General features: G+C 38.7%; 1 protein-coding gene across 2 annotated transcripts; it reads left to right on the top strand.

Moving 5' to 3' along the window:
- Window positions 1–95: 95 nt before the first annotated feature.
- LOC308233458 (caspase-13-like) lies at window positions 96–19,218 on the top strand. 2 transcript variants are annotated; one of them, XM_080640441.1, is made up of 9 exons: window positions 96–194; window positions 3,965–4,216; window positions 8,512–8,609; window positions 9,465–9,638; window positions 10,832–11,066; window positions 11,944–12,087; window positions 13,619–13,728; window positions 17,279–17,382; window positions 19,134–19,218. In XM_080640441.1, the coding sequence occupies exons 1-8, from the start codon at window positions 188–190 to the stop codon at window positions 17,375–17,377; spliced, it is 1,119 nt and encodes a 372-aa protein (XP_080496567.1). In that variant the 5' UTR covers window positions 96–187; the 3' UTR covers window positions 17,378–17,382; window positions 19,134–19,218. The 2 variants fall into 2 exon arrangements, with proteins under 2 accessions (XP_080496567.1, XP_080496566.1); XM_080640440.1 differs by lacking the exon at window positions 19,134–19,218 and having other exon boundaries at window positions 17,279–18,196.
- The last annotated feature ends 1,296 nt before the right edge of the window (window positions 19,219–20,514 follow it).

Here is a 20,514-nt window from a genome sequence, read left to right as displayed (position 1 = left end):
AATTTTTTTTTTCCTAAAGGAAGAAAGTGTTCTTTCAAGGGATTTTCCCAGAACTGACTTGTGAGCAGTTGCCCAATGTCTGATTAGTTGTCCCCGCCCCCTGCAATGAGGAAATGCCAGAAAGTTTCATTTTCAAGCCTGTGACTTACTTCCCAGAAGCAGGAAGGGGCTGAGGCTATTGGCACCTATGGCTGGTGAGTAGGGGTCTTTTCTGACTAAGGGTCAGGGACCTGGGTCTTAGGAAACACTTTATTTATTGCTCCAGACAAACAGAAATAACAAAAGGGAAACAAGAGCCTGTGGTTTGCAAGCTGAATTCTTCCCCTTGTTAGCTCTGTGTAACTTGAATTATCCACAGGACATTGCCTTAGAAAGGCAGAAAGAAATATTTCCAGGTATTTTAGACCCAGGAAAAGTTAATTCCTTTTTTCAGCTCATGGTAATAAAGGGGAGGGAGAAGACAAACAGAGTAAGTTATTTTTGTGTGAGACAACTCTTAAAGAGTCTTAATGCCCTCTGAAATCTTCTAGCTTCTAGCTGTTTCCAAATTAGTCATCTGGGTGACAAACACTGCTCCCAGGATCCCATAGGCGAACTTTGAATTCCCGCCCCGTTTGCCATCTCTGGTCTTGAATTACATACTTGGTCTTTTGAGGTGAATGTTTTTCCCCCCTTTCTCTCTAGTCCTGGTGCAGTTTTTCCTAGATTGCTATCACAGTTTTTTAACGGATCGGATCTTCCTCTCTCCAGGTTTTAACCCTCCAATCCATCATGTTGCTTATACACAGAAGCTGAAAAAGCAGATTAGCTATGTATGCAGCTAGTAGTCAAACATGTCATAGCACTTTTTCTGTTTCATTCTCCTCATTTGAAAGGAAGTGGTTCAACTAGGTCATCAGTTTCTAAATTTTATAACAAATCTGAATAATCTATAGCATTTTTAAAAGTTCAGGTTATCCAGCCCCTGAATTTCTCCATCTTAAATAGACAGAAGGCATTTCTAGTCTTATAAAGATCTGCAGATAATTCTTATATAGCTGGCCTGGCACAGGTTTGTTTGCAGATTAGAATCATTAGGAAAAGTAGTTATCTTTCAGTTCTCACATTCTAGGTATCTCTACATGTAATTTTCTTACTCAGAAACTACTAGATTGAGGCTCCCTATTGCTTTTTTAAAAATGTCTGAACATTTCAGACAGGTTTTTCTACCTTTTAAAATATATTTATCCATGTTTCCATTACTCTCTCTAAAATATGAATTCAACTTCACAAGCAAATTTTATATTTACTGTATTTATCTTCTCTCCTATATGATAAGAGAGGAATATGCTAATTACCTGTTATGTCCTTAGGCATAACGGCCAACCCTGTAACCACCGGATCACGGATCTGCAGGAGGGTGGGGCAGCGAACTACAAGTGGGTGGTGGAGACCTACAGGAGGGGGCAGGGCAGCAAGCTATGCGGGGGAGGGGGAGGGGGGAAATGGGGTGGGGGAGCTATAGGAGGGTGGCAGTGACCTACTGGCCCATGGATTCGTGCACAGGACTACTAGTATATATATATATATGATGCTCTTCATGATATAATCTCTCCATGGTTTATGACTCATCTCACGGCATTTAGCTTAAGTTCCTATTTATACAAAGATTGATTTCTTTTCTTGCCTTCTTCATGAAGTCTTTGGCTGGAGAGTAGTGAGTGAAACTCACACTCATGGCTGTGTCCTTGGCCAGGCAGGATGGCCTCACTGATTATTACATTGGAATCAGGGCATCATTAGATAATAGATGTGAGAAACTGAAAGGCAAGAGACAAAAACAAATAAATGGCCCAATAAACATAAACAACCAAATTTGGCTAGCCATTATTATACAATTAACAAGTACAAGGAAAAAATTGCTAGCCTAGTGAGAAACAAGGTGTTTAGATATAATTTACTAGTAAAGGGAACAAAGCAGGTATATATATATATATATATATATATATATATATATATATATAATGATCAATTTTCTGAAGATGAGTTTAATAACTTTGTGGTATGTTGAGAGGAGGTAGATATATGAGTTTCAATTTTAGTATCCACACCTGGGCTGAATCCAAAAATTTGGGAGTAATTTATAATGAAGCCATGAAGATGTAGAGATGATGAGAAGAGTACCTAAGACCAAACTCTTTGGTTGTTTTGTTTACCACATTTCTCCCCATGCCATTCATTCAGTCAACACTATACCACCTTGTTGAGTGCACAGATAAATGAAACTGAAGCCCAGAACTCAAGTAGACTAAATCTTCCATACACTAACTGTATGCTGTTTGCAATTCTTCAAACTGTCTGTTCTACCATCTGTATGCTATATTGTATTTCAGTGTTTTCATTACCTTTTCTAAGAAGCCTTTGTGGTCTCACCTGCAGAAATTTACCCAGTCTTCTTTGAGTCCCTGAAACACTTTGCATTATTTTAAGTAATTCTTCACCAAGTATCATGTAATGTAGTTTGATGATTTAAGTGTGTGTGTATGGGGGGGGGGGGGGCTTTGAACCCCTGAGTTTGATTCCCTTCTCTCCACTTACTATACACACTGTGCACTAAACATACAATTTGGGTCAATTACTTAACCAATTTCTCTGTGTCTGCTTTCTTTTTTATATAATAGAATTATTAATATTCTGGTTAGATAGAGTTTTGGTAGAGTTTAAGAGAGAAGATTCATGCATAGCACTTGGCACCAGTGAGGGTTTGATAAATATGAATTATTATTACTGAAGATGTGCTGTAAAAATAGAATGTGAGTCCCAATTTGTGTGATTTGGGGCAAATGATCTTTAAATAGAGAAAAATAATGGCTATCTCATTAGATTATTGTGAGGATATGGCATATTAATGTTTGTATTTAGTACAGAGACATGTAAATAATAATAATAATGATGATGATGATGTTTTACATTGCTTTATATGTATTTCTTTTTCAATAAATTTAAGTGGACAAGAGATGTTAGCTGCGATTAAGCTAATTGATATAAGGTAACATTTAATTTATGTTTTGTAATTTCCATGTTTCTTTCTCATAATCACTACTAAATAAACATTTATTGAAATAATTCAAGATGATATGGAAAATGAAGCTAGTGTTTCTGGGCTCAAGTTCTTGTTCAATGTCCTGGCACATTTTCTTTAGAAAGTGTCATTTTGTGTCCAGGCTATCCTTATATCTAGATGGACTGAGTAATTATCTTAGAATTAATTGAGAATTGATGAGATATCCTGCCTTCCCATATATGTCTAAGTCATACCTGTGGTATTAAAAATCATTTATTACTTTGACTTCTATATTCCTCTATAAAAAGTCAAACTACTCTAAGCAGTAATAAATTAACCTGTTATCAAATTAATCTACCATATTGAAAGATTAGTCATCAGATTATTTTCAACTCTAAGTTTTGATTGAGACAAGATTTTAAAGTATTAGAAGCCTGGATGTATTTATTCACTTATTCATTAATTCATATTTTCAGCAAACCTATAAGTACTTTTAAGATTTTAAGCACAAAGATGTAACTAAGAGATGTGGATACAAATTGTGGATTCAAAAGCGTATTGCTTTCACCAAGAAAACTAAATACAGAGAGAGAATAGATTCTGTGGTCTAGTGAGGCAAGAGCATGAACATTTCTTGGAGCATACATCATCACTATGGGATAGAGAAATATAAGAGGAGTGGATGACATTAAGCTCAATGTCACAGAAAGGAGATAAGAAGCTATCCAAAAATCTTAAGTGGCAATGATTCATTAAACAAAGCTTAGTATATAATGAAAGAGGTATGTATTTTATTGGGGAAACGCTGAAATAGTCAGAAGGTATTTCAAGGGTATTTCACATTTCCGGGAGCTCTCTAGATACAGTGCAAAACTCTTTAGGTTTTGCCCACAGTTGAAGGAATCTTTATATTTCTGACAGATGAACGCAACGAAAACCCATTTAAGGTTTTAGAATCTATTGGGAAAGAACTCTTAGCTGGAGCTTTGGATGTGTTGGTGAAAAAAGATGTTCTGAAATTGGAGGAAACTGACAAGAAAAAATTCAATGATGCCAAACCTGGAGACAAGGCCCGGGTTTTAGTGAATGCTGTGGGACAGAAACGCCATGAAGCAGGTCAAGTCCTTGTCCAAACCTTCCTTAACACAAACAAAAATGCCATCAGCACAGAAGGTAAGATTAGAGGCATTTACAACAAATATCTCAAATCATCTGGAATACGTTTATTTCTAATGCCCCTCCTGTGTCCTCTGTAATGCCCACATCCTTAATTGCTAAAATATTATTTTCACTTGACTTACTAGTCCTTTTAGGGGCTACCTTGTCCTTTGTGAGAGGGGATTTGGTTTCTGATTAGCTAAGAAGCTGAGTGTTTGTGTTTAAGTTGCTCATGGAAATAGCTCACTAAGAGACTTTGTGGTTAGGGATACCTGATCTGGGACCCTGGTTCTGTCTCTTTAGACACTACATATATTACTTCCTTCAACTTTCCTTACCTCCTTAGGCATCAGTCTCAGCATCTGTGAAAAGGGGGCAATTTTAGGAACTTTGCAGCGTTCATAGGCTAAGAACAGAGTGGTAGGCATATACTGACAACTCCTAAGATTTTATTTCTCATCCAGCACTCTTCCCTGAGCTCCAGATACATTGAGCTCTAGCAACATAGTCTCCATTTCCACTCAAATATTCCCCTGTCTTCACACAACTAAGATAACTGAAATTATACACTTGATGCCCCTCATCAAATCTTTTCCCATTGTATTTCATCTTACCTAATAATAGACAAACATGTAAATTGACTGTGCCTTGGCTATGCTCACAGCCAATCAGGAATGAGTATGCAAATTAACCCAACAAAGATGGCAGGTTAATTTACATATGCAGGGGCAGAGCGACTGGCTGGGGCAGGATGCCTGCTATGAGGGGGAGGTAGAGGGGCAGAGGGAGCTACAGGAGAGGTGTTCTGGCCGGGAGCGAGGACTTGGCTGCTCCGGGCAGCCAGGGAGCAGGGACTTGGTGGATCCTGGGTGGCCTGGGAGCAAAGCCAGGGAAGGAAGGCCTATTCTTGCATGAATATCGTGCAACGGGCCTCTAGTTAGCACTATAATCCACCAATTTTCTTAATCCAGAGTGCAGCTGTTTTCTTCACCAATGAGTAAGAGCTCTTTGTGCCAGGCATAAAGCAGACACATAATAAATATAAGATGACTAGACAAACAAAGAACATGCTTGCAATAAATATTAGTAATTACGATCATCATAGTAATATTTAGAACTTTCCAGTAACACCTAAAATGTTTCTAATATATTAAAATATTTCAAACATTTTGACCTAGATTGAATTATGGATGCTACTAGAGACTACATGTTCTCAGGCCCAAGTTCAACAGTGACCGACTCCGTTTGTTGCAGCATTTAACTTAAAATCCCAACCCTGAATACTAGAGTTCATCAATAATGACAAAAAAGTAATGCACAATAAGTTACATACATTATAGAGCCCTCACAATTACACATAAGCTTTTGTTTCCCTTTTGTTTTCTCTTTTTACATGTCTCTTTATTATTTAAAGCATTACATATGTCCTGTTTTTCCCCCTCCACCCCCCAGGGCCTTCACCACACTATTGTCTGTGTCCATGGTTTATGCACATATGTGTATAAGCTTTTGAAATAAACCCTTCTCTAGGTGGAAGGGACATTCCTCCCTGTAGGAAGGACACGCTTGTCTGGAAGATGTCCAAGATTGTGGCCTGAGCTATGTTCTCATTAATAGTCACACTGCTCCTTGTGCAGGTTTATTACTTTCTCTTTAATCTGGGATGGGGTAGAAAAAATTGGATTTTTTCCCCAAAAATAAAACATTTGCAAACAGAAATCACATTTGAATAATAGAAATTATAAAATAATTTTATCAACCCCAGGAATCACAATAAGCATCAAACCAAGCTGAGATAAACTACTGCATCGACAGAGATAGTGAGTGGCAGGTGGGAGGCAGGGGTAGATCCTGTCATGAGGTGTTCTGTGGTTCCCTGATTGCTATCTGCACATGGAGCCTCCAGGGTGATCCTAGGATGACTAAGGTCCACAGGTCTAGCAGGCCAGGAAGCAGGGTGAGATGGGCTATTAGAACAAGTAAGGTCCTGGCCAGGCCTTTTGGACATAGATAGAATTCTGAGGTCCCTAGTACTGTATAATATTGAGGGAAAGGTGTGGGAGATAGAAAGAACACAAGGTATTTGATTGCTTATTTTATTTAACAAACTCATATGTAGACACATACTATGTACCAAGCATTGCTATTTAGTCAGAGAGATAAGTATTCAAATTGCTACCCACCAAGAAATATGGTTTTGTCTCACCTAATACCAGTCCCTTCCTTTTTATATAATTTGAAGGATTTTCCTGAATATGTCCTTAGGTAACAGGTAAACTGGGCTTTTTAAAGTTTATCTAAATTCCTAATTCTCTCATTTTTTTCTGCTCCAATCCCAGGCTGCTAGAAACTCCTATTGGGCAGCAGGCCATACTATAATATCTATTATATTGTAATGAGAGGATTTGTTTTCATGCTAATTTGTACTATTAGATGTAACATAGAAATATTAATTCCCAATCTTAACTGCAAACACTGTATTTATATATAGACACACAACGATCATAGGGAGATGATGTTTCTTAAGTTAGAGCATTCACCAAACTTGCAAATAACCTGGAAATAGAAGAGGTTTTTGCTGAGAAACATCCCCTCTAATGAGGGACTATCCCAGGACTCGGGGACTTTACACTACCAGAATCTTCTGGAATGAGAAAGGAGAGCATGCCTCTGTTTAATCTATAAAAATGTTCTGAAAGCTTGGTTTCCTTAGAGACTAACAATTTGCTGCATCTCCAGAGCTTCAGTGTTTAGCACATGTTTTAGAAAGACGTTTATAAAAAATATTATGAAAAAAAACTAATGCAAATAAATGAGTAAAATAGAAAAAAATATAATATATGGCAACTAAAATATTTATACAGGGTAATATTGCATTTTTCTTTTAAATAAAATAAAATCAGGGAGTGCCTTGATTGGTTCATGTAAATAAACATCAAGGTTTGTTCCTGGATAAAAACCTTGTTAATTAGATCTTGTCAAACCTCTCTATTGTTTATGAATTCTTACTCCTTCCTCAGAAAGGAGGGGTGCTGGATTTTCCCAGTCTCTTGAAAAATTTGTCAAGTGATGCCAAGCTGTGACGGATATAGTTAAATTTCTGTAAGGACTGGGTCAGGATGAGTCACAAACAAACTTCTTCAAAAGGGAGGAGTTCTTCCCTCACATTTTAAAAGTTGGGTTGAAAATTTAGTGCCGGTTGATTAGAACTTTGGAGGCAAGGACATCTAGTGTATGTTAGAATCTCTGAGCAAAATGTTGTCCCTCTGACCCTGGAATCAGTACTCTGGTGGCTAGTTAGCATTTCTCCTTGACATAGCTGACTCCACAGCTTTGCAAGGAATATAAGAAGCCCATCTCCTCTGGACAAGTTGAAAATTCAGGCTGAGGTCCCTGAAAAAAAGAATGCCTGGATGGTACAGGATTCGGGATTCTTTTAGGTGCTTAGTCAGAGAGATAAGTGTGTGTCTGTGTGTGTGTTCTGTATAAATTAGGAGCACACTTGGGATGTTATACCATCTTATATAATAAAAGGCTAATATGCAAATTGTCTGTTCGATTGGGAGTTTCACAAGTGGGTGGGGCCCACAGCCCCTCCCTCCCTGGCTGGCCAGACCAATTGGCCTTGATCAGGGTGGGCCAGCCGGACCCCACCTCTGCAGGAATTTGTGTACCAGGCCTCTAGTCCAATAAAATAGCTACCAGCCACATTGTGACTATAGAGTGCTTGAATTGTGGCTAGTAACACATGTTAAAATGATAATAGTTTGAATATATTATGTCAAATAAAATATTATTAAAATTAATTTCATCTATTTGTTTTTCCTTTTTTAATGTGAACAGTACAAAAAATTTAATTGCACATGTGACTTAATTATGTTTCTAATGAATAGCACTCTATTAAATATTTATTCAATATACTCTTGCTCAGTGACAAGAAACCGTCCACCTGGATGAGTGTGTGCCCTAGAGTAAAATACTGCAAGACTCAAGCTGTTTTAGCTGAATATAAGAAGGCTAAATTTGACCCAAGTCACCAAGAAAGATGTTTTCCTCATTATAATCATAATCTAGTATTACATTTATGGGTGGATCTGCTACCAAGAATATCCTCCTTCTTTCCCAGTCACAATACACCTATTCATATTAGAGGTTAGATACAAGGAAAATTCCTACATTTAAAAGTGTTTAAAAAACTTCTCATGATTTACCTTCTCTGTCAGTATGTCTTAGGTTATCATGGGTAACAGATGCAGATATTAAAATTTATATCATGTGATGTCATGTGATATATCCTACTGTTCCTCCAGAAATGACTGGGCCAGCTGAGTCAGCCGAAACTACAGATACCCTCAAGCTTTGTCCTCCTGAAGATTTCCTGAAAGTGTGTAAAGAAAGGGATGGAGAGGTACTGTGTTCTATCCATAAAATAGAGAAAGAGAGGGAAACAATTGCTTTCACTAAGTACACGACTTCCTAAAGCACTAATTGCAGAGTGGTAGGGTGGGGACAGCAACAATCTTTTTCATAGCTGCTTTGAGCAAGGAGGAACTCATATAGCCTCACACAGATTCCAATTTTCTTTCAACCCCATGATAAAATACAGATCTCTCTCTTCATTTATTTGTTCTATCTATTTCAGACTTATTAAAATTAAGCTGTAGCTCTAGATCAAAATATTTAGTAATTATTTTCATACTAGTTGAAAAGCCAGGACACAAAACATGACTTAAAATATAATTAAAGCCTGAAATCCATTTTATCTTGATGTGTTAAAAATAATACTGAAATAATGATGTTACCAAATAATCTTTGATGTATTCATCTTTAGCTAGAGTCAATAGAAAATGTCTCCTGCTTTTTATGAAATTTGATCTGAACTTTGAACACTGAGAATGATTTGTCTAGGTGGAGAAGAGAGAGGAGAAAGTTATGGTAGCAATTGTTCTAGTCTCTTCAAGATTCTTGCGTAAGTATCCCAAATATGTTCTAGGTCCACTTCTGGGCTCTTGGAAAATAAATTACATTCTTTTATTTTTCAGCCTATTTTTATTTTTATATAATCTGAAAGTGCAAAATCACTTCCAATTCTCACTTCTTGTTATGTCAGTTCAATCCAATACAAAGAAAAAAGCAGGGTCTCTGGTTTAAGAGAGGGAAGAGGGCAGATTCATGAGCCTGTAACAAAGCAACAGAGATTAGCATATGAAGGTTTAAAAGAGATTTAGGTAAGTGAAACTCACTGCATATCTATTTCCTGCAGATCTATCCAATAAAGGAGAGAACCAGCCGCACTCGCCTGGCTCTCATCATATGCAATAGAGAGTTTGATCATCTTCAGCCCAGGCAGGGGGCTGAATTTGACATCACAGGGATGGAAGAGTTGCTTGTGGGCCTCGGCTATAGTGTGATTGTGGAAGAGAACCTCACAGCCAAGGTAAGGGCTCCTCACCCACCCCAAACAAGCACATATTCGACACACCCTCATGCTAACAAATTAACTTTATAATGATAGCCAGATACTTTAACAACCTTAGGCCACATATCTCTCTGTGTGGGCACCTGCATGTGAGTATATGTGTTTATAAAATGAAATTATTAGATAGGGGAAATCTCTGTCTCTTTTGAGCTCCAAATATCCTCAATTCCATAAAACTAGACACAAAGTGACTGGCATGCATACCCACATAATTCTTATTTCCAAAGCGGGGTGATTGGAATTCAGACCCAATATTCCCAGAAAATTCTACAGTAATAAATGTTCAAAAGGCATGTACTCACCATACAAATACTTAGTCCTGACTTGGTCCCAGGGCCTATTTTTGGTGCTGAGGGTTGGTCTGTGAATGAGACAGGACATTTCAAGTTCAAATTGATTTAGCTTACTGGTGGGGGACAATCATATGAAAAGCAAAACAGAAAATTTTAGAGATTTGATGTGTCTTGTGTCTCTCTGTAAGAGTGAAAATAAAGTTAAAAGTAAGCAGAAAAAGAAAAAGACAACATAAGAGTGAATTGGTGAGTGGGGAGTAATTGCTTTGATGGAACTGTCAGGAAAAGCCTTGTCAGGAGACAGTATGGGACCTGACAGATGACTATGGGTAACAAGACAGGTCTGGGAATATGTGAATGCAATACATTCCAAGAGGGATGACTACAATGAAAAGTCTGAACTACATATGAAACAGGCATGTGAAATATACAAAAAGACCAGTGTAAGGAGAGCCTAGACAGGATGACAGGAGGGAGTACACATATGTCAAAAGTTTGATGTTATTGTAAATACAGTGGGAAGGGGTGTTAAAGGGAAGTGGTATGATACATTTATGATGCATGGCTCCCATTAAGTAGTTAGACAAAAGACAGAGATAGAAAGAAAAAGTATGTAAGTGAAAATAAACAAATGTAAAATACATCAAGAGGACAACTCATATAATGCTAGCAGGAGCAGGTCCTTGAACTCCCAGCTCCATTGTCGGAATACAAAGAAAACTGTCATTGAGCAAGCACTATCTGAAGGCACAGTGACTGGAACATTACAGATGTTTCTTATACTGCTCAGGACAAATAGGGGGTCAGATTGGTGGTAATGCTTGTCCTTTTAGAGTAAGATTGCGTGGCCTTTTTCAGGAGATGGAGTCAGTGCTGGTGGCATTTGCTGCCCGCCCAGAGCACAGGACCTCAGATAGTACATTCCTGGTGTTCATGTCGCATGGCCTCCTGGATAGACTCTGTGGGACTCTGCACAGCGATGAACACCCAGATGAGCTACCATATGACACCATCTTTCGGATATTCAACAATCGCAACTGCCCCAGTCTCAAGGACAAGCCTAAGGTCATCATTGTCCAGGCCTGCAGAGGTGGTGAGTTCTGACAGGGAAAATCCAAAGGGCATGAGGTGTTTGCAGTGGATCGTGATGTATGTTTTGCTTTTAGGGGAAACAATCCTAGACCCCATTCAGTGCAAATAAAGTGAATTGAATTCTTGGGAAAGTCCAAGGGGAGTTGGTTTTATGAGAGATTGTCTTTTCAGCTAAGAAATATCTATTCAATTTAACCCAAGGTATGTGTTGAAGGAGATCTTCAGAATCCCTAAATCAAAGTTAAACACAAATATTTAAACCTTGGAATAAGATCATGTTAATGACAGCCTTACTGGTAAATGTCTTACAGGCATTTTGACATTCTCTGGCTTGAGAAGAATTCCCTTGGAAAGTGGGGCTGTTCTATAGGAGCAGCACCATTTTCCCATCATGCATTATTGAGAGGGAAGTGAGTAGGGAGATGTGGGCACTTGGGATTGCTGTCAACATTTCCTTTGCTTTTTTCTGAATTCCAGTGACTTCTTAGCATTTTGGAGCAGTGTTTGGAAGAAAAAGCAGAAATAGCCTAGCTAAAAAAATGGTAACCAGGCTCTGAAATTATGCAGATAAGATTTTAAATCCTTTGCTCTTCTTAGGAAAGGGGTTATTCTAGTTTGCTGATACTATCATTATTTGCTGGTAAGATGCTGCCACTATTAATTGGCACATTGTTTAAAGATACTAGAGAGAGGCCAAGGTATGTGTGTGGGGCAAGGGTTTAGTGTGTGTATGTATGTATTTGTGTGTGTGTGTGTGTGTGTGTGTGTGTGTGTGTATGAAATTGGTGAGAATAAATATTTAAAAAGAATGAGGTAGACGATTGTAACCGCCATACTGAGGGAGACACACAGTTTGCACAAAGTTAATGTCTCTACAGCAAACCGCGGGGAAGTGTGGGTCAGTGACTCTCCAGCAGCCGTGATGGACAGCTCTTCACAGTCAGCTGAGAGCCTGGAGGACGATGCCGTTTACAAAGCTCACGTGGAGAAGGACTTCATTGCTTTCTGCTCCTCAACCCCACGTAGGTCTGCCATTACAGACAAGGGTTTGTGGGCCTGAGGCCGCCTCGGAGTGATTCTACAATATTGAGATAGCATCCCTGCAGCAGTGACATAAGACACATTGTGAAGGCTTTCAAAACCATTTACATTTATCTGATCTATTCTATGGAAATAGAGGTTCTATATTTTCCACTTTTTAAAACTGTACTTTTATTATAAGTGCTGCACTTTACTATCAAAGGTATACCAAATATTAGAACAACCCAATACACGGAACCCCATTCCCTGTACACCATTTAAAAAACAAATTTGATTCCATTTTCTACCAAATCTGTTTAACATTTTGAATGGAGTTTTAATGGATCCTGAGACTGGCTGCCCTCCTTAAATTATCAACACCAGCTTCTTTTCTCCATGGTTCTCATTAGATGCTATTTAGAGGGAGCCATTGCATGGCTCTGCAGGAGGAGATTCTTTAAAAGAGGTAGAAAATTATACCCTGGGCTTAGCAGGCCTAATAATAGGGATCAGTGTTTAGTCCTTGACCTCTAGGTAGTCATCTTAAGAAGCGTCTTACATTTGAATTTTTCTACTTTGCAAATTTTTGTTTTAAGTCTTTTCTTTTTGTAACCACTTCATGGAGGTTTTTTAATTTTTTTTTCCTCACCCAAGGAGTTAGGATGTTTTTTTCCATTAATTTTAGAGACAGTGGTAAAGAGGGGGAGGGGAGGGAAGGGAAGGGAGAGAGAGAGAAACATCCATGTGACAACGACACATCAGTTGGTTGCCTCCCACATGCCCCCTGACCAGGGGGCAGGGATCTGACCTGCAACCCAGGTATGTGCCCTTGACCAGGAATGGAGCCCGAGACTCTCCAGTGTGCAGACCATGCTCTAACTGAGCAATACCAGTCAGGATTCATGGAGGTTTCATTGACATATGAAATGCTGTATATACTCAATGTATATAACACAGTGAGTTTGGATATAATATACACCAGTAAAACCATGACCACAATCTAAGCCATAAATATATATCCCTCCTCTCAAAGCTTCCTTTGAATTTGTTCACCTACCTTGCTTATACTATTGTGAAAGGCAGTCTGCTATATACTTTGTAAACAACCTGGAAGCCAGGGAGCCATTTTTTGTTGCTTACTGTATAAGCCTGGGGAAATTCTTTAATCATCTGAGCGTCTATTCTTTCCTCTATAAAATGGGATAATTTCGGTTATCTCTCAAGACTCTTTTCAAAACCAAGTGAATGAACATGAAGCACATAGTAAGAGTCAGTTCCAAGAATATAATGCAATCATTATGAAATCCTGGTGAGTTATTCCTTCAGTTAAATCTCTGCCAGTTTTTTATTTTTATTTTTTTCTCTTCTTTTTGGAAAATTAGTTAATGTAGAGATATAAGTGTTTCCCCTAAACATGTCAAGTTGATTCCAAAGCTATGCTTAAAAAACACAAAAACTACATAAAAACAAATGTGTGATAAAAGAAAACATTCAAGGACACAGCCCAAGGCTGACCACCCCTTATCTTCCTAGATAACGTATCCTGGAGAGACCCTAGTAGAGGTTCTCTCTTCATTGCACAGCTAATCAGGTGCTTCAAAATGTATTCTTGGCGCCTTCACCTCGAGGAAGTATTTCGAAAGGTAAGCTTTTTACTTCTGCCTTTTCTAATCGTGTGTGTGTGTGTGTGTGTGTGTGTGTATGTGCAGAAAGACTTTACTATGATTCTTATTTCAAATGACAATGACAGGCTTTGTCAGGCAAACTAAAGTAGAGCAGTGCCTGGTTTCCATTATCCAGGGGTTGACATCTGATTTAGAAAAAGAAGATGTCAATGCAAAATTGCATGAGATCGAAATAGAACAAAATAATATAACATGTAAGCTTATTTGTTATGGGCTATACATTTTTTTAAAGTCAAAGAATGGAAAGTATTTTGAGTTGATTTGTATGACTTACTTTATTGAAAAAATATATTGGGTATTATTGTACTTGGTAATTATTGCTATCCTGTGACATCGATGTAAATGAAATATTGTGTCAGAAGGCTACACAGGAACTTTTTGTGAGAGAGATGGATACTAAACAAGTGGGCCAGCAAACACATGTGTCATTACAGATTGTAATAGGCTCCAAAACACAAAAGATCTAGGGCACGTGAAAGAAAAAAAAAAGGGAGAAGATATTCTTTGAATGGAGTGGACCAGAAAGTAAGACCAAAGTTCTTACCCACCTCAGGAAATTCCTTATTCCCCCCTCCTCCTAATTTGTTTTCCTCCAGGATTCTGACCACCACTCATTGGGCATACATTCCGTTTGCTTTTACCTGTACTTACTCACTTGAATGCCAGCTTCATAAAGGCAGGAATTTGCTCAACACCTCAACATGCTGGCACATAGGAATTGATATTCATTCAGTAAATCAACGCATGAATATCAATACCTCTCTCCCATTAGGGCATTAAGAATATGGGGCAGTAGAGCTCTTTTTTAATTTTTATTCTTTTTTAAAATATATTTTTATTGATTTTGAAGAGGAAGGGAAAGGGAGAGAGAGATAGAAACGTCAATGATGAGAGAGAATCATTGATTGGTTGCTTCCTGCATGGCCCCCAACTGGGTATTGAACCTTGCCTGAAATCAAACCCAGGATCCTTTGGTCTACAAGCCAATGCTCTATCGCTGAGCTAAACCAGCTAGGGCTGTATGATTGTTTTTAAATTAAAAACTGTAGAGAATAGTAGCATTTTGGGCAAAGAGGAACACACCTTTAGTAAACAGGAGAAAATTGCATTATAACGTGAGTTAGGTTCTCCGTGAATGAGAACTTTGGAAATTAAGTCCTGTTGGATGAGTAGGAATTAGACATTGTCCTTCCAAGGTCATTGCTAGGAGAAGTCTAGAAATAGTGTGATCAGTGGGGAGACATTTTCATCCCCACCTTGCTGGTGGGAGTGGGTTTGTTGCAATATTCTGAGAAAAGGAATTTTCTGAGACTCACATGGGGAGGTGATTTCCTATCTAATAAAAGAGTAATATGCAAATTGACCATACCTCAGCTACACCCACAAGCCACGCCCACCAGCCAATCAGGACCAAGTATGCAAATTAACCCAACCAAGATGGCTGCGGCCATGGAGCAAGCAGGAGGCTTGGGTTTCCTTGGCAATGGAGGAAGCCAAGCTTCTGGCATACCATGGCTGGCCATGGACTCCATTCAAGGCTACAAAGATACAATCATAGAAGATAAATAAATCCCAACAAAAATGGCTACGGCCATGGAGTGAGCAGGAGGCTTGGGTTTCCCTGGTGATGGAGGAAGCCAAGCTTTCCACCTGCCCTGGCCTGCCCTAGCTTCTGTTCAAGGCTACAAAGTTTCAATTATAGAAGATAAATAAATACCAGATACCAGGGCCTTCGCTTGGGTCACCGGGGGGTGTGGCTGGCCTGTAAACCCCCACAGGCCCCTTGCCTACGCCACCCCATGCCCCAAGGGAACCCCCACCCTGATCCTCGACACCCTTCAGGCAAACCAGCCGGCCCCACCCACACACCAGGCCTCTATCCTATCTAATAAAAGAGTAATATGCAAATTGACCGTCACTCTAACACACAAGATTACTGCCCTCATGTGGACACAAGATGGCCACCCCAAGATTGCCAGCAGGGGACGGACTAGGTCTGCAAGGGAGGGCAGCTGTGGGTGATCAGGCCAGCAGGGGAGGGCAGTTGGGAGGGACCAGGCCTGCAAGCGAGGGCAGTTGGGGGCGACCAGGCCTGCAGGGAAGGGCAGTTGCAGGGGACCCAGGCCTGCAGGGGAGAGCAGTTAGGGGCAATCAGGCTGGCAGGGGAGCAGTTAGGCATCAGGCTGGCAAGGAAATGAGTAGGGGTGATCAGGCTGGCAGGCAGAAGTGGTTAGGGGCAATCAGGAAGGCAGGCAGGCGAGCAGTTGGGAGGCAGCAATCCTGGATTGTGAGAGGGATGTCCGACTACCCATTTAGGCCCGATCTTACTGGAATCAGGCCTAAATGGGCAGTTGGATATCCCTCGAGTGGTTCCAGATTGGAGAAGGTGCAGGCTGGGCTGAGGGACACCCCCCCTCTTTGCACGAATTTTATGCACCGGGCCTCTAGTATTAATAGAAAGCTTCATTTCTGTGCAGTTATATCCCTGAGTTCCCAAGCTCCCATTTCCCTTTGTCCTGCCAAGAAAGAAGTACCATTTTGTTTTCAGCACATCTGAAATCAAAGCCAGTGTGCAGAGTTTCTGTTCCATGTCTCCACAGTCAAATAGAGCATCAAGCTAGCTTAATTTGTGTTTCTAGTTATAGTCCATTACATGTGAGGTCCACATGGCTGTGGGCCATGCAGCTATGGAGACAACAGGGGCAGGAACAAAGCCAGAGGAGCATGAGAGCCAAGAGAGCCACCCAAGAGAGGGAGCTTCTTTATCTGCTGGTTTATGTATTCCCAAATTTGTGCAGACTTGCAATGGCCCTGCCTAGTCTAGCCAAATCCATTGCTCCCCAGGTTTGACTGACAGGCTCTTTCCCTTGTAACCCCAACTGCTTGCGTGTGCCTACATCTCCCATTTGGTGGATCCCTTCCCCCAGTGGTCCGCAGGGAATGGGCTGGTAAAATTGCAGCTTCCTGGTGAAGCTGCCCAAATAACATACCTTGCCTTTCCCCTTTGCTCCTGTTCTATTGTTAGTAACTATCCAATTGCAATGGTATCAATAGAATCCCATTTATCAGTTCATGACAAAAAACTTCAGAGGTCAGCTTGTTGGTTAAGATGTGAAAGTTGTTGTGTTCAGATTTTAGGAACAATATTTGAGTTTGTGCCTTATGGTATTCAGGATTAACCTTGGATGTTGAAGGTAGAGCATTTTTGAGATCCACTTCTCAGGAATTGACTCTAGGAGATCAGTTAAGATCCATAGATCTGAAACCCAAAATAGAAAAGTGAACTTTGAAAGGCCTTGGGTTAGGCATGAGGTGCTTATTTGGAGATAAAGAGTATATTCTGACATGGGCAGCTACTTCTAAACAGTAGGGTAACAGTGACAGTGAGTTAGAATATCCATTGGCTCGGTCCCATCATTCCCAGAATTTTTTTTTGGCTCATGGTGCAAAATGTTTTCTAAGAGTGGATAAGAGTTATGTTTCATCTAGAACCTCTTTTTTTTTAAAGGTACAACTATCATTCGAAAAGCCAGATGTAAGAGCCCAGATGCCCACCGTTGAACGACTATCCATGTCAAGACATTTCTACCTCTTTCCTGGCAATTGAAAATAGTAATTATCAAAGCTGTTGACATGTATAATTAATGGGAAAGTGATATTGGCGGTGAGGTCAACAGATAATGACAGCCAGTTGCTTGAGTATTAAAATTAATGTTGCTTATTGATGTAGTTTAGTGACTAGATGTTATTTTTTTCTCTACTTATATGAATCTGGATCCTCCTCATCTTGATAATCAATTAATCAGTCAGCCAATCAAGGAAATAAGCCATACTAAGACAGGAAGTAATAAACTATCAAGGACACAGGATAGTAGTTAATAAAACAGAAATGTACTCATGCTTCCATTATTACTTGATATTTCTCTCTCACCATACACACACGCACACACACACCGAGTTACCAAACATTTCCTCAGATCTTGAAAAGCAAAAAAAAAAAACAACACAAAAAACAACAACAAAAAAAACAGATAACAGAGGAGATGACTGTAAAGCTAGCAGGACATTGGTCCTTTAAGTGCAGATATCACATTACTGACCTTGAGCTCCTATTACCAAGACAGTATAAAATATACCCTGGACTGTAATTCTTGTATTGATGCAGATTCTGACTCTCTGACTATTCTCACAATGTAGATTGCAGAGTAAGCTCTCAGATCCTTAATTATTGCTCTGAAACCCTTTCAAGCACCCATGTTAACACTAACACACATTTATTGTTTTTGGTAAATATATTTTAGAGTGGGTCCAAGGAATTTAGACCCAGCTATTACTTTACTCACTCATAACAGCTTAATATCACACTGTCTTGTAAGTATATTGTTAATCTCTCTTTCAACAGCATTATTAAAATTATATTTTATAGTAATGTTTATCTCACTACTTTAAATCTTTACCCACCATCTTCTACTCCTGGTTTGTGAGTCCCTGGTGGAATAATAGCATAAATAGTTCATCAGAATAGTGTTTATTGCTAATTAGTATAAGAGAACCACATTAGGGATTGAGCTATTTAACTAATATTTATCAAGCACTTACTATATTCCAAGTTCTGTTCTAGAATATTGAAATATACCAGTATACAAAATAAATGGAAAGCTTTTGCTTCAGAAAGCTCATACTCTAGTAAGTGGAGACAGACTATAAATACACAAACAAGTAAATATACGTGAGAGAGGGATAAGAGCTAAGAAGAAAAATAAAGGTTAAAATGATGAAAGAGATGGGTGTTGTACTATAATAGATAAATTATTCAAGAAAGGCTCCTTTGAAGTGATAAAATAAATCAGAACAGAGAGTGGGCAGAGTGGGGTAGTGAACCTTGTGATTCTCTGCAGAACAGTGATTTAGCACCCCTGGGACTAGCAAGTACAAATGCCCTGAGGCAGAAATGTGCTTCACATCTTTAAAGAACTGCCAAAAGGCAGCACACTGGGGGAAATGGCAGAGCCACATTCAGAAAACGGTGAAAAGTCTGGTCACATGGGCTTTGGTGATCACATGGTAACTGTTGTAAAATTGTAATCCTAAGTGAGATAGGAAACCCTTTGAGTGCTGTGAACAGAGAAATGAGAACGAATTAGATTTTACAAAGATCACCCTGTGAAATTTGGTGAATATACCATAAGGGTCACAGAAGTCAAAGGAAGTGGCAAAAGCACATGGAAGAGGATGAAAGGGGAATGATGGTAAGGGTCGGATTGAAGGCTTCTGGGAATTACTATCCTCACCTTCTGTATTTGATCTGTCTGTGTGTGTATGTTTTTGTTTTGTTTTGTTTTGTTTTGTTTTTCCTTCTTTAGGGAATTACAGGTAGTCCTGCCCTTCTTTACCAACTTCTAGAAGCAGCTTTACCAGTATGGCACACATATTTAACCTTTTGTTTTTAAATAAAAATGAAAACACATTGACTGTGTCTTTGGGTCCTTTAATAGAGACTAGAATTTCAATGAAAATGGTGGGTGAATGGAAATGAAGTGGAGTAAGCTAACTGGATATTCTAGCTTAGGACTCATATAATACCTCCATTTAACTGCATGAAGAGAGCTGGCCGTGACTGTCCTTCAGCAGTGGGATGATAGGAGATGGTGCCTAGATGGAAGATAAGAACTGTAAATTGGTCAGCTCCTCAGTTGTATACTCATCAAACCCACGGTCTAGTATGGTTCAGAGAAGTTTTCTAATTTATTATTTAACCGACATCATAGATTCAGATAATATTTTTCATCACTAAACTATTATTTTAGCAAATTATTCCCATCTATCTTTCTATCAGTTAATTAACTTTCTTGTTATTTTCTTTCCAGATGATTGCATATTTCCAAACTTGAGGAAAATTTTATTCTTTAACAAGCTCTTGGATATTGTCCAAAATAATTTGGCATTTTGTTCAAGATGGGATGACCTTACTGTATTTGTATAGAAATACAAATATCATCAGATAAAAAATGGAAAGAGAATGGGGAGTGTCAGCAATGGGAGAGAGAATATTAAAATTTCTGGGAAGGTGAATATTGGTAGAGGAATTTTGGCGCCATGGCTATCAGAGCTACTAAGTAAGGATATGTACTATTTCTGTTATATACACATAGAATATTGAGTAAATATTTGAGTACATAGTTGAACTGAATTAAAATAAGATGCTCTCAGTTTCAAATATAACCATAATCGTTAATATTTATTAACATAATTGTTAATAGTAATATTTAATATTATTAAAATAATATTAATTCTACATTAATATTACTTTTAATAATTTTGATTACTGTAAAGGATTTTATATTTAAGAAATCAATTTGACGATCACAGAAACCCTATAACATAATTACTATCAATATCTCCATTCTACTTATAATAAAACAAAGTAATACAGAGTTTAAATTACTTGCCAAAAGTCACTCCGTAAATGGATACACCATGATTTGAACTCAATTTGACTTTCTCTAGAATCTGAGTTATTGACCACTGTTGTGCATTGTCTCTGCAAAGCCATGAAAAACAGAAACTATAAGAGTTCTGAATTGTAAGGTTCGATTAAATTTTGAATTGTAATGTTAACTTACACTACAAAGATTCATAATGTTTCTATTCCTAGACTTGGCTGTCTGTGTAGAAACATGAGACACATCACAAAGATCCAAAAACACATATTATAGAGAACTCTTCCTTCTACTGTGTGGTAAT

The sequence above is a fragment of the Plecotus auritus genome, assembly GCF_963455305.1.
Source record: "Plecotus auritus genome assembly, chromosome: 9".
NCBI lineage: Eukaryota > Metazoa > Chordata > Mammalia > Chiroptera > Vespertilionidae > Plecotus > Plecotus auritus.
This window is presented reverse-complemented; position numbering and strand designations above follow the sequence as displayed.

What these genes read in the sequence shown, in the direction of transcription:
- LOC308233458 (XM_080640441.1), top strand. An exon ending in AAATGCCATCAGCACAGAAG is followed by an intron (nt 4,217 to 8,511) that starts GTAAGATTAGAG and finishes CTGTTCCTCCAG; the next exon opens with AAATGACTGGGCCAGCTGAG. An exon ending in TTTCTGCTCCTCAACCCCAC is followed by an intron (nt 12,088 to 13,618) that starts GTAGGTCTGCCA and finishes TTATCTTCCTAG; the next exon opens with ATAACGTATCCTGGAGAGAC.